General features: G+C 37.3%; 1 protein-coding gene across 2 annotated transcripts in view; it reads right to left on the minus strand.

The window, feature by feature from the left end:
• BNC2 (basonuclin zinc finger protein 2) overlaps positions 1 to 10,153 on the minus strand; it is a 340,444-nt gene extending 330,291 nt beyond the window's left edge. Inside the window, exon 1 of one of the 2 annotated variants that reach the window (XM_060199604.1) lies at positions 9,730 to 10,150. In XM_060199604.1, coding sequence (XP_060055587.1) covers positions 9,730 to 9,732 — 3 coding nt within the window. In that variant the 5' untranslated portion in view covers positions 9,733 to 10,150. Of the gene's footprint in view, positions 1 to 9,729 lie in introns of both variants that reach the window. The other variant, XM_060199606.1, reaches the window with a different exon arrangement.
• Between the last annotated feature and the right edge of the window lie 5,139 nt (positions 10,154 to 15,292).

The raw sequence follows: 15,292 nt of genomic DNA on the forward strand, positions 1-15,292 counted from the left end.
GCTATATACAAGATACTGGGTACTGTACAGCAAACCATAACAAAAGGACTTTTCAAAGTTAACCCAATTACCAATTAATGTGATGATAACATTAACTATCAATGGTCTTTTTGAACCCTAAGACAGCAGGAACCTCACATCTCCACTATAGAGCCTCTACTTCCCCCAGTCCTGGAACCCTTGGATAGGGCCCACTTTCCCGCATGCCTCTCCCAATCCATATCAAATAATATTGCATCTGCCTATCACAACCTAACCAACACAACAATTGCCACCTAAACATGTTTCACTTCAGACTGTGTCCAGAGACTTCACATGTGGAATGACAACCCTTCAGCTTCATTACTAGGGTGAGACTTTTCCTTTCATAGTATACTCTAATTCCATCTCAGGTGGTTCACTTTCTAACAAAGTCCCATAACCTAGATATTCACCAGTTTCTGTGAGAGAGAGCATATGTTTACACGTATCCATAAACTACTGCAAAATATATACCTGAAAGCAGAAGTACACTAGAGTTTGCAGTGAGTACCCCCTTAACACTTCCTCTCCACTATTCCAAGCTTTGGGTCCATGATTGCTCAACAATTTGTTTGGCTTCGTATGTTAACTCTCTTTTCAGTCACCAGGTTCCAGATGTCATCAGGATGCCGGCCAGGCTTCCCTGGACTGAAGACCACACCAATGTGTCCTGGAGCTCAGCTTCCCCAGAGACCCTCCCTACTAGGGAAAGAGAGAGGCAGACTAGGAGTATGGACCGACCAGTCAAGCCCATGTTCAGCAGGGAAGCAATTAACAGAAGCCAGACCTTCTACCTTCTGCAACCCACAATGACCCTGGGTCCATGCTCCCAGAGGGATAGAGAATGGGAAAGCTATCAGGGGAGGGAGTGGGATATAGAGATTGGGTGGTGGGAATTGTGTGCAGTTGTACCCCTCCTACCCTATGGTTTTGTTAATTAATCCTTTCTTAAATAAAAAAGAAAAAGAACTCACCTTTAGGAACCCTAACCCTAACCCTAACCCTAACCCTAACCCTAACGAATTTAAGTACCAACAAGAATTTGTCACTTTTTATATAAAGGTTGGCAACAAACTCAATATCCACAAACTCATTAAAAAAAATTATCCTACAGTGATATACTAGAAGTCCTTCAAAAACTATGGTGAATATCCTCATTTACAGAAAGATAAAGATCTATCCATGACACAAGTGAGTAAAACAAAAGGAAGTAACATATCCATAATCTCTTTATATAACTATCATTATCTATACATTTGTCTGTACACATAAATGTAGAAAGATGTTACTAAGTGGGTTCTCTCTTGACTGATTTTCAGATATTTCAATCTGTTCTTTGTGGTCCTAGGAATCAGATATACTTAATAAATCTATACCTATTTTATAAAAGCTATAAATATATATACATATATATTTATCATATATATTATATATGACTAGTAAAAATGCAAAATTAAAATTGCTTTATATAGCAGAGGGTTTTTCAGAAAAAAGAGGTATTGTTTTGGATTTGGTTTGGTTCTGGTAGTGTTTTGTTTCTGACCTTGCTATTCTGCATTTTCTTTTCCATGCTTTAAAGCAAAACCACTCTCAAGACTTTAGCCTACACGTCTGTGAGCCAATGTCCCCACTTATATGTGACACACTTAGCACTAATAGCAAAAAGTTCCTCACAAAGCATGTCTGAGTTAGGAAGAAGAGAGGTTAACAGAATAGTCCCTTGATGGAAATGTATTAATTCAATCAGTGTCTTGCTTCAGGGTTATCATAAAAAGGTTCATAAAGTACCCAAAAGCCACATAAGATTTTAGAATTATGCTGCTCAGTGACTGATTCTCAGTGAAGAATGAGAAAGAAGACTTTTTTTTTTACTCTCATTTTCTTCAATATAAGTAAGCTTCTGCAAGACTGGCAATGGTATTTTTTGAACTAGCAACTGAAAAGGCCAAATATATGACACAAGTATTCAGAATCCTCAAGTGTCATCCATAAGAAATGCTAAGTGGATACTGCAAAAGACTTGTCAAATAAAAGAGAATGACAAAAGAAATTGCAAGTTAACTAAACAGTTCACACACTTCCTTCATACCTCAGTCATGATTTCAAATCACCATTTAATAAATGAAGTAATTGAGACTTATAGTGGTTATATAACTTTTCCAAAGTCACATTAAGTAGAAAAAAAACTGTAAAAAAACAGACATATCTGGCTTCAAATTCTGGACTTTCCCACCAGCCTCATGAAATAGAAGTTGTATTTCTTATGAAGTACTTTACAAATCTCAATATAAATTCAACAGGTAAATAAACTTAAAATTCCTATCATAAAGGTATTATAAATTAACAGCATTCAATTTGCTTTATAAGCAATTTATTTAAAATAGTATAATTCTCCACATTATACTCTCAGAATGAAATCATTATCTGCATTCATATAAACATACATACACATATACTTATTGGAGTGAAATATATGCTTTTCATAGACAGTGAGAAGACCACCTTTCCCAGGCCTGCAGATTTTGATTGGCATTGTTGGGGTCACTGCAGGGACAGACACTGGAGAGAGTCAGGTCTGGAAAGTACCTGGAACATGGACACTTTGCTACACCACACATGCACATATATCCCAGTGCCAGTGGAGAGGAATTAAATGTTGCACAGGTAATGGCAAAGGTAACAGGTGTGGGTGTGGCTTGGAAAGAAAGTGAAGGCAGGGCCTTAGAAGTTACTAAATTGTTGTGGAGGTGGCTAGTTCACTTTCTGCCTACCTGGAAGCTTCAGTAAGTAAGCAAGTCTCTCTCCATCTCCCTCTCCCTCTCCCTCTCCCTCTCCCTCTCCCTCTCCCTCTCGCTCTCCCTCTCTCTCTCTCACACACACACACAACATTGCTGACATGTAGCCAGCCAGCATGTATGTTCTCACCTTTTTTGAGTAAAGCTTAAAATCCTGAAAATCATGCTTTTGCCAATTATTTGTTGCATTTAAGTATGATAAATCTACAATCATGCCCCACCTGCGGGGGGGGGGGGTCACTTTACAAGCAGTGAAGCAGGTCTGCAGGTGTCGTCTTTCTCTCTGTCTTCCAGTTGTCCTCTCTCAATTTTTCTCTGTTCTATCCAACAACAATGGCAATAACAACAATAATAATAATAAAAACCAACAAGGGCAACAAAAGGGGAAAAAATGGCCTCCAGGAGCACTGGATTCATAGTACAGACACCAAGTCCCAGGAATAAGCTTAGAGACCAAAAAAAAAAAAAAAAAAAACTACAATCATGGGAGAACCATCTTGGCTTTTCTCCCCAAAGACAATATCTCTAAAGTCTCACCCTACACACCTAAATAAGAATGGAAAGAATTTGGATGGGATAAGAGGATATAAATGGGAAGAGGAGAGAAGAAGGAGGGGGCTTAGAAGAGAAGGTGACATTCCCCCCCCCCTCCAATTTGTACCATCTTCTTGGCTTGGTTTAATATTTGGATTTTGTTGGCACATATTTCTTCCTTAACACCAATATTGGGTTAGTCCATGATTGATGATGAACAGATAAACTAAAATGTTTGTAAAGGTGTGTGTGTGTGTGTGGGTGTATGTGTGTGTATTTTTTCCCACCAGATAGAGATAAAGAAGGGGTTGGAGAGAAAAGCCACAGCACCAAGGTTTCCTTCAATGAGCCAGGGGCCAGGCTTGAACCTGAGTCTTGTTCATGGCAAAGCGGCACACCACCTAAGTGAGCAATTTCATCAGCCTGTTTTATATATTATTGAAGGCATTTATGTATTTTGAAGGTACTGGGCCCGAGTAATAACTCTGGTGGCACAGAAATAAATATAAAAGCAAAGGATATATATTATATTACATAATATATTTTTTTCAGGAAGTAGTTAGTCCACCAGGTAGAGCACACACCTTACTGTGTGCAAGGACCTGGGTTCCAGCTCCCCACACAACTACATAGGAACAACTGCACGAGGAGAAGCTTCATGACTAGTGGAGTAGCACTAGTCAGTCTCTCTCAGTCTCTCGCTCCTATCTCTCTCTCTCTTTTTCTCTCTCCAGAATAGCACCAGAAAAGAAAGATATAGAGTATCAAAGGGAGTCTACTAGGAATGCTGAAATCGTATGACCCCAGTAAACTTGGTGGCAAAAAAAAAAGTTAAAATTCTGCAATCTGTAACTATGCATTTTCAGACAGAAAACTCAGATTACACACACACACACACACACACACACACACACACACACACACACCCTCACCTTCCTCCTTTTTTCCCCCTCTTTCTCTCTCTGGTTATGTCTCTCTGGGCCAACTTTTTTCTTCAGCTAAAGAGAAATAAAGACAGAGATGGAAAGACATCATCATAGCACTTTGAAACTTTCTACAATGCAGTGGGTCCTGGGCTTGACCCTGGATCACATGCACAGCAAAACAGATGCACTATGCAGGCATGTAGAACATTCTGATGAGTTTCTTTATTAATTCTACAAACTGACTTCCTTCTAAAACTTAATTAGAAATTAAACAAAACAGATTCTATAGCTGACGTTTCCTTTTCCCCAGCACCAGGATTATCACTATGGCTTGGTATTTGCATAACTCCACCACTCCCTGGGACCATTTATTTTCCTTTCTGTTTGATAAGAGGGTAAAGGGCAGAGAGTGAGAGAGAAAGACAAAGAAGGAGAGGCAGCTGCAGCCCTGCACTGCTCCCCTGCTCATGAAGCTTCCCCCCTGCTTGGGGACCTGGGCATAAAGCTAGAGCCATCACAAGTTGCAAGGTGTGCATTCTAGCATACACCACCCCCCATAGCTGACATTTACCTTTCTTAATCGCTAGCCTCAGATGTATGAAAAATGTGACAAAGGTAACAGCAAATACTTTGGGGTCACTTTTGCTGCACACACATTTTAGACCTTTATTTCTCTATCTACAAAATGTAATAAATATGCCTGTCCTGAATGTTTTTTATAACATCACAGAATATCCTACCATACATTTGAAACCATAAAATTATTCATTATTAATCCTCATTCTTTGACTCAGTAACAAGTAACAGTAAATGCTAAGCAAATATTTACATCAGATCTTCTGAAACACATTATTTTTATTAATGAGAGAGAGAGAAGGAAGGAGAGGAAAAACAAAACCAGAGCAGTCCTCTGACACATGTGCTATACCTTTTGTGCTGGAGACCTTAAGAGGTGTGAGTTCAGTGTTTTATCTACTGTGTTATTTCCAAGCCCACTATGATGGATCTTAAGATTCAGTATGTACACAGCTGGAAGACAGCTTTCTTAGTCGAGTACACACTCTGTGCCCTACTTGAGGTTTCAGGTTCAAGCCCAAGTACCACATAGGAACATCATTCATGGTATTAGGGAAGGATCCATAAATAGTTGAGCAGACTGTAGTGGTGCAGTGGAGACAGGAAAGGGGAGGGAGAGAGAAAGAGGAGGGGATCACAATATTAAAGCTTCCATCAATACAGTAGATAGGGGTAGGGGGAGCTAAATCCTGGATCTTGCACATAGAAAAGCAGCACAATATCTGAACAAGCTATTTTGTTGATCTGATCCGGACATTTTTAAATGAAAATCTGGAGGGAATATTGAAATTCCAGGGGCATAAGGTCCCTCAGGGAAAATAAAATAAAATTTGGTGTCAGCTAAAAGCACCTAGATGTTAAAACAATATTATACGAGGCCATATCAGAGAACATAATAGTTATGTAAACAACTTTCATGCCTGAGGCTCTGAGCTCATAGGTTCAGTCCTCAGCACCACCATAAACCAGAACTAATCAGTGCTCTGGTCTCTCTGTATCTTTCTCTGTGTCTTTCATTAAAAATAAATAAAATATTTGGGCCAGGTGGTGGCACACTTGGTTGAGTGCACATGTTACAGTGGGCAAGAACCCAGGTTCAAGTCCCTGGTCCCCTACAGGGAAAGCTTTGCAAGTGGTGAAGCAGGACTGCAGATGTCTCTCTCTCTCTACCTCTCCCTCCCCTCTCAATTTCTGGCTGTCTCTATCCAATAAATAAGTAAAGGTAGTAAATAAATAAATACATAAATAAGTAAAATATTCAAAAATAGGCCATCTATAACAATATAATCATGTAACACATATAAGGATATGATTAAATTTGACAAAAGCATGATCCAGGGTTGAGAAACAATAAAAGTAGCATATTTCATTCAGTTTTCAAACACTTAACTACACTTAAGCCATTAAGCAACACTGTATGTGAAGATAAAATATTGCCCAGATGCAAGGTTATGTTACCTGTTACTATTTTAATTCTTTTCTTAATATTTATTTATTTTCCCTTTTGTTGCCCTTATTGTTTTTTTATTGTTGTATTATTTTTTATTGTTGTATTTATTATTGCTGTTGTTGTTGTCATCGTTGTTGGATAGGACAGAGAGAAATGGAGAGAGGAGGGGAAGACTTAGGGGGGAGAGAAAGATAGACACCTGCAGACTTGCTTCACTGCTTGTGAAGCAACTCCCCTGCAGGTGGGGAGCCTGGGGCTTGAACCAGGATCCTTCCACGGGTCCTTGTGCTTTTTGCCATGTGCACTTAATTGACTGTGCCACCGCCTGACTCCCTGTTACTATTTTAATTCTAAGAGTTGTAAACACATCTAGCTTTAATTTGATCATAATACTACATTGACAAGTGAATATTCAAAAAACCAGGAACAAAGACTAGTCCTACTCAAAATCAAACTTCAAGCTCTACTTTTACGAACTAATGAGCATAATTAGACTGGAAGCTCCAATTCAAGCAAATGAGTATAGCTGATAATAAAAACATAAACAGAACCATTAGAATTTGCCAACTTTACATCTATGTTATTAGCCAACAGTGAAATCACTGAAACAGTGGCATCATTCTGACAGCCATGAAGGCCAACCTCCTGAGAATTTTGCAGAGTGGCAAAAACTTGTAAGCTTAATGGATGACACAGGACAGTCTCAAAAAAAGTGAACATCAGGACAGCTATCAGGGGAGGTGATGGGAAATGGAGTTCTAGTGGTGGGAATTGTGTGGAACAGTACCCCTTGTATCCTATGGTCTTGTCAGTGTTTCCATTTTATAAATAAAAATAAATTAAACATGTCTGCCAATGTATAATATTTCTTTTCCTGTAGATAATTGAAATTAAAGCATTATCTTTAAATTCTGTTCCCTTCTCTCTCTCTCTCTCTCTCTCTCTCTCTCTCTCTCTCTCTCTATATATATATATATATATATATATATATATATATATATATGTATGTATGTAGATATATATATACACATATATATAATAACAACAATAAGCGCATATATATGCGCTTCTCAAGGGAAGTTCTAAAGAAAGGGAAGCCTAAAGAAAGGTATTTATATGGAGTCGGGCAGTAACACAGTGGGTTAAGTGCACATGGTGCAAAGAGCAAGAATCAGGATCTCCTTCAAGCCCCTGGCTCCACACCTGCAGGGGAGTCGCTTTACAAGTGGTGAAGCAGGTCTGCAGGTGTCTATCTTTCTCTTCCCCTGTCTTCCCCTCCTCTCTCCATTTCTCTCTGTCCTATCCAACAACAATGTCATCAATAGCAACAACAATAATAACAACAATAAAAAAGGTATTTATAATTTACTTAACATCTATTATGTACTAGAGTTTTACATGCTGTCTGCCTCATTTTTCCTTAAAACCATCTAGTGCAAAGTATTCTTTTCTCTATTTTGCAAATAAAGAAAATAAAGATTAGGAATAAAGTGACTTAGCCAAAGTCACAAGCCTATTAAGTGACAGGATCTTTATTTAGACCCAATTAATTGTTTAACATATTCCATGGTGTTTTCCAGTGTTAATTAGTAAATGTCTAGCACAAATGGAAACAAGGAAAAATGCTGAAAGAACAAATACTGATATTTTAATAGAAGTTTAGTTTTTAGGGGGACAAAGTCTGAAGTAAATTAAATTTGTCTTATTTAGCTGACATAATATTGGAATAATTCTATTCTTTTTCTCTTTGATTATGAAGAGAAAGTTTTAATAAATTTTTAAAAAGCTGAATACAACTACAATGTCCTTTTCATAATAAAAATTATTTTCAGTCAGGATGAAAGAAATATTTTTACATATTCTAAATATACACAACAGATTTTTTTATTATTTTGTGCTTTTAACAAGTTTTTCTATTATTCTTAATAAAAGATTTCATTATGAATTGGCTAAAAGAGAAAAATCCAGTACAAGGAAAAATTTAATATTATTCTGGAAATTGCATTCAGAAATTTTAAACTAAAAGAAAAATCACCAACAGAAAACTCTCATCATCACTTTATTTAGTACATTCAACAAAGCACAAAGAAGCCATTCTAAAAGTGAATATCCTCTAGAATGTAAGGAGAAATGTCTAATGAATTCAGCTAAAATTTGAAGTGTCAAGTCTACACATAAATTTTGATTTTGCTCTTGCTTTAACTGCCTACTAGTTTTAAGCCTCCCATAAACAATATGAATGTGCCCGCTTATAAAGAACAAGCCATCATATAGACAGCACTAATCACAGTAAACTCAGGAAGTCTATTTAAACAAAATCATCATTTTGTAAAAACACATAATTTTTTTTTAAGAAACACATAAATTAAGTACCTAGTACTCTATAATAGAGCACACAGATCCACTCACAATTTACTTTCTTGGGGCATATGAAATTTTTTACATGAAATTTCTGTCACAAAATGTATTAGTGGTAACTTATCAGTGGAAAAACATTAGTTTAACAACTCTACAAACTGTTCCTTTAGTCCACTTGGCAGTTATGAGAGTACATGTACATGCAAAGCTACAACAATTACATATGCATAATGCATTATTAAGGAAGAGATAAATGACACCTCTCAAGCACATAAAAACTAAAAGAGCTAGGTTTGAAAGTGAAGATAAATAGTCAGTTCGAAACTAAAATTCAAATTATTACAATAATTTTCTTATGTAAACCTAAAATAATCTATATTTATCTTGGGGGAAATCAAACAAAAATATTTTAGGGAAGCACAATACAAAATGAGGTTATTCCTCACATCTACACTTTAATCTATTATAAATCACATCGAATCATGACACAATCCTAAATCTTGCATGTAACATGCATAGTTACAACTTGAGTCAAATCATCCACCCTCTCCAATGACTATAGGTCTACAAGAACTAAAAATGTACAAGAGAAAGCTAGATGCTCCCCAGGGGAAGGGTCGGGGTGGAGGAGTATTGGCAAAATGTATATATTTGAGACAAATGCAAAGCCTGAAAATGTCCTAAAAGCTTGAAGATGTTCATTGTGGTTTCATAACAAAATCCCTTTTATAAATCCAAAGCCCAGATGACTTGCATCTTTCAAACTGTCTTATTTCCAGAATTCTTGATTTTAAATCCTACTGGAAACCCCTGACTGGAATTGAATCTTAATGGTTTGGTTTAGCCCATTTAAATGGCAAGGGACACACACACGCACACGCACACACACACCCCCACACACACACACACAGAGAACCCTTAAATTTGTTTTGTTTTAAAATGTGGACCTTCTGCATTCCAAAACTGTATCTTTCTCACTAACATAAACCATTATTACAGAGAAGTGGTTAAAAAAAAAAAAAAAAGCCAGTGAAAGGAATGAGGGAGTAGTAATGGTAACATACAGTACCATGAGCTGCAGTGGCCTCCCAGTCAGTGGTGCAAGGTTAACAGATCACTTCTGGCCTTCAGGCAGACAGCAAAACACAGCCTGGAAGGTGGGGGGGGAGGGGAGGTATTGGAGACAGGGACAGAGGCCAGGGGAGGGAGGGGGTGCCTCACTCAGGCAGTTTACACAAGAAAGGAGCTCAGCTTCTTTCTGGCGCATTCTTCCTCTCTATCTTCCAACCTCTTTGCGTGTGTCTTGTCATATTTTCTTCAGCTGTTAACTGTCCAGACTGCAAGACTTTTAAACAGTCACCGTTTAGGAAAAAGTGAAACCCTTCTAAGTGACCATCACAGCAGATCAGCTTCATGTTGGTGGGTAAAATTTTCCAAGGGAAGTGTTCTTCTGATAGTTCCTGAGTCTGTAAGTCACCACCAACCCAGCCCCCCACCTTGCCACACACACTCCCCTAGAGAGCTAAGTGCACTGTGGCAATAAAACATTCATGCGACTTGGAATTTTAACACAATGCCATTTCCCTAGTTTAACCTGAAAGGAATGCACTAGTCACAACAGACTACATCATCCTGCCATTAAACTCTGCCAAGGAACCTCTTTTCTGGCGGTGTTAGGCCAGCTTTGACGGGAAAGGAGTACACACACACACACTGAGCACAGAGGGGCCACCTCTGCTTCCTCAGTCTTGTCCAGCAACTCCCTGCTCTTGAACATGATCCCTGACCCCTAGCATTGTGACCAGCTTGTGATGCATGTGTCACTCTGGAACTTCTGCAGAGGCACACGCTGAGCAGGCCATTTGCTGTTCCCTCTCAACAGGCCTTGGGCCAATGCCAAATAGTCTTTCTTAGTGTTACTGCTCCCACTGAAAGTCTTAACTTTTGAGTGTGGGGGCTTCTTTTTTCCAAAAGTTTTAGAGTGGCATGGCTATTATTTTTCACTTGTATGTTTTAGACTTTTGAAAAAACAAATTTTGCATTTGTATTCATAATTAGGTTATGATTACTGACAAAATGGTTTGCTTTGGGGACGACTTATCAAAGCTGCCAGTTTGTTCGCATTTAAGTGACATTTAATTTACTTACAAAATACAAAAACAGAAATAATTCTGGTTTCTCTGGAGAATTTTTGAGAAAAACCCAAAGGTGTTCAATTCTAAAGCATACACATTTAACCATTTCCTGTGGTTAGTACTATCACAAAACAAATCTGCAACAAATAGTTTTTTTTTTACACCTGAATTGATTTACTGCTTATGCAGATTTCTACCTCTCAAGGAGCTTATCTGGTACACTAGCATGTACCAGAGTGTACCAGATATGTGCAGGACAAATATGTGCAGGACAAATAAAAATTTAAAACTGACAGGGAAGTTTTTAAGTGGTTCAAATTAAGCTCTGCTATGCCTCCAACTTGGTCCTTTTAACCAACACATTGGTGATTTTGTAAGTTGTCAGATATCATGCATGTCTTTTTTCTTTACCTTCAACTTCTCTCCCACTACTAAAGCATGTCTTTCTAGATTTTACATATCTATTTCTCTGATTATTGACCATTTTCAGATGAAGCACTTTCACTTTCAAGCCTGACCCACCACATCCTGTCTTATTCCTGCTCCTATTCCTATAGTCACAGGCAGTTCTCAAAAGCAGCCAGTTTTCCTTCGTGCCCTAACTCTGAACTACAGCCAGGTGAGCTGTGATTATCTCTGCAAAACACAGAAGGTGTTCTAGATTTAACCTCCTAGAGTGAGGTCATGTCCCTTCCTCAGCAACCAATGAAGAACATCTTATTTCATCTAAAAGAATACCTTAAAATAAAAAAAAAAAAATGATGATCTCTAAGCAAGTTAACATGCACATACAAAATAAACCAAATTGTCTTCTTTAGTGTAATTTTTGTCTTTTTAGTAGCTGGAATTAGTTTTAAACCCTAGTTAAGACTTTTTTTTTTCTTTTTCCTTACTTTAAACATACATTATCATGCCTTGAAAAGCCATTCTAATCCCTTTACTTTAGAGCCAAGCTAATTTTAGAAAAGAGGACAGCAATTAATTTTTTAAAAAAAAGAAAAGAACTTGGGGGTAAGGTGGGAAATCCAACCCACTAGAAAATCAAAGTTATCAAAATCTATGGGGGAAGATTTTCATTTCAAAATGTAAGTGTTGAAATACTGACATAAACTATCACTTTAATCTATAAAACACAACAATAAAGTTATTAGACCATTTTTTATCAATTAGGTTAATGTATATTCAAATTCCAATTTTGATGTTACCAAAGAGAACCCTAGTAAAATTGAAGATAGCATCATGTGATTTGGGGACCAAGGAGAATATTCAACCTGTTAGAGCACCAATCTCTGTGTGTAAAGACTTAGAAATCTCACATTCAAGCCCCAGCACGACCTTATGCCAGAGATGAGCAGGGTTTTAGTCTTCTCTCTCATTCTCTTTTATAATGCATTTTTAAAAATTCTTAATAAAGATATACTTACATGAAACCATAAAATTAAAATTAAAGAATAATTTCTGTTTAGATAAGTATAAATCCTTGCTCATCTCAAATAAATATAATGATTCCAATTAATATTCAGAGAGAAAAAATAAGAGTAAAGGTTTATGGCCACACACAAGCAGTATGTTAAACCCATTTAATTGTGACACATGTCTGCTGAAGGCCTCTGGAAACTGACATATATTTTACAAAAAAGTCATAACCCCATCTCCTTTGATTTCTAAACCAATAGGTCAATAATTTTATAAACTAAGCAACCATGCTATAGTACAGTGATGTATCATAAGGAAATCACAGCATATTACAAACATGACAAAGAAAATGACTTCTGTGATATTGTGCCAATACAGAGAAGTGGTATCAGAACTGACCAGGGAAAAAAAATCAGATCAGTAAGTTCACTGAAAAAAGAAGTTACAAAAACATGAATGATTACAGAAATATTAACTTCATGTGTCATGTATAAGGTGATCAAATCTGTGATGACAATCAGTGATTCTCATTTTCCTTTAACCAAGAGGAAACTTTGGTTGTTAAATTAGCAATATAACTTTGAAAATTTTATAAATTGCCTTTTAATATCTAGAGAGCAAAAGAAATAAAATGTTTTCATCTACTTGTATTACAAAGAACTCAAGCATTTATTAATCTAATCTTCTCAGAGTTCATTTGGTTAAATCAACGACTACTACATACATAAACACGTACATATGTACATGCACACACCCACACACACACTTAACACATTCTGAGCCTGAGGGATGGCAAGCCTCTGAGAGAAAGGATTTGAGGGAATGAAAGAGTGAAGGAAGAAGAAAACAGATGGTATATGGATGAAAATAGGCTGAAAGTAAAGCAAGCAATAGGAAAGTAAAGGATAAGAGAGAAAGAGCATGAGATAGGGATGAATGAAATGGAAAGAAACTAGGAATGGGAGGGGAAAATAAGAGATGGTTGAGGAAGAGAACTGGAGCCCCAGGACACAACACTGGATCAAGCAGCTGGCCAGAGATGCTAATTCAGCGCTTTAACAAATCAATGCCACTTGAAAAGTACAATGCAAGCCCTCACTGGGTAGATGTCAGGGGACTGAGAAAATGCATTCTCGAGTATTTCACATTAAGAGGGAATAATGTGTTAATTTATAACTCTTCACCCTATACACTCGGATTATCTATCTGTGTCAGCGATTTGACTTCTTAAATTTATCAAAAACGCACGCAAAGGGAGGGAGCTTTGGCTTCACCACTGGGAATGCGGGTTTAGGAGAGAGCCTGTCCTAGGTAGTCTAAGTACTGCCTGTCTTTTAGCTTTCCCATTGGGGTTGAAACATTGATGGGGTAAACAGGAAGGAGTGAGCATCTAAAGGAGAAATCTAGGGAGGAGGGAAACTCATGGACCAGTTACTAAAGCCACACAAGAAACGGCTTTCTTGTCTGTGGTTGATTGCATTAGGTACCATCCGTCAAAAGTGACACAGAAGAGAAGGAATAACTTGAATCAGCAACCCTAGCTACCATCATCAGAATTTACTTTACGGAAACTTACTTGTGTCTCTCAGTACACCCAGAGGAAGAGAAGCTGCTGACAATTGGATTGTAATTAAATAGTATTCTCCAAATGCCACCTTGGTTTCATACACAGAGCTTATCAAAATAGGAAAGGAACAAAAAACTAAGCTTATTTTATTTGGTTAGATTTGAGACTGGGAAGTAAGAAGCCAAAGAAACAATACCACAGGTCAACATTCAGAAGCCTCAGCAGAGGTACTGCTTCGTTCTTAAGAAAAACCTATGTTACTAAATATCAGATTCACAGAATTTTTTCCTAATTGCTCTTTATTGTTAAATTGACTAACCCATAATAATGTCATAGGTTCTTTCTAAAAATGTTTTTATTTTGAATTATTTTCTTAGTATAATTTACCATGAAAATCATTCCCAGTTGAGAAAATGCATTTTTTTAGGATTTTTGATAGCTACTGCTGGATTTCTAGTTTTATAGACCAACAATGTATGCATACTTGCTCACCAGTCTTTTCAATCTTATTAATTTTTCCACACAACTCAGTACGTCATTGGTATTTTAATTTATATTTTTCGCTTATTTTCAATATTGATAATTTTTATTTTCTAACTATATTTCTACTTTTTGTAAACTGTTTGTTTTTCCTTACTTTTAGGCACAAGGATTAATATTGTTTTTTTTTTAATTATTTCATATGGGGGAAATACTACTACATTGCTATCTCAATAGTTGTCACATGTGTACACATTTCTTATGTCCTCATGAGAGGTGCCTGCACACTACACCCACCAACCGTCTTCCTCCCCTACAGTATATCACAGATCTACAAAAGAGAGACTGCTAGAAGTTTTTTACTGCTAAAATAAAAGTATTATCAGACTTAAGTTTTCAAGGAGCAAGTATTGCCAATTCATAATGACAAGAGTGTTAAGATTTCAGACTGGACAAGAATAAGTTTTAGGGCTGGGTGGTGGCGCACCCGGTTGAGCCGACATGTTACAATGAGCAAGGACCTGGGTTCAAGCCCCCAGTCCCACCTGCAGGGGGAAAGCTTCACAAGTGGTGAAGCAGTGCTGCAGGTGTCTCTCTGTCTCTCACCTTCTATATCCCTCCCTTCCCTCTCGATTTCTGACTGTCTATTCAATCGATAAATAAAGACAATTTTTTAAAATTTTTAAAAAATAAGCTTCAAGAAAATGTTTTGAGTAAGATGACATAACCAAAAATACTAAGAAGTAGTTCTATATATAAAAAGAAAAAGATGATCCAGATGGTAACTCTTCTCCACTTTAAAAATTGTTTCTACTACATAGAATAGTACTTGAGGGAGTCCAGTGGTAGTGCAGTGGGTTACGCAAGGACCAGCTTAAGAATCCTGGTTCAAGCCCCAGGCTCCCCACCTGCCTGGGAGTCCCTTCACAAGCAGTGAAGCAGGTCTGCAGGTGTCTATTCTTTCTCTCTTGCTCACTGTTTTCCCCTCCTCTCTTCATTTCTCTCTGTCCTACCCAACAACAACAATAATAAAA

Source organism: Erinaceus europaeus, chromosome 10 (genome assembly GCF_950295315.1).
Source record: "Erinaceus europaeus chromosome 10, mEriEur2.1, whole genome shotgun sequence".
NCBI lineage: Eukaryota > Metazoa > Chordata > Mammalia > Eulipotyphla > Erinaceidae > Erinaceus > Erinaceus europaeus.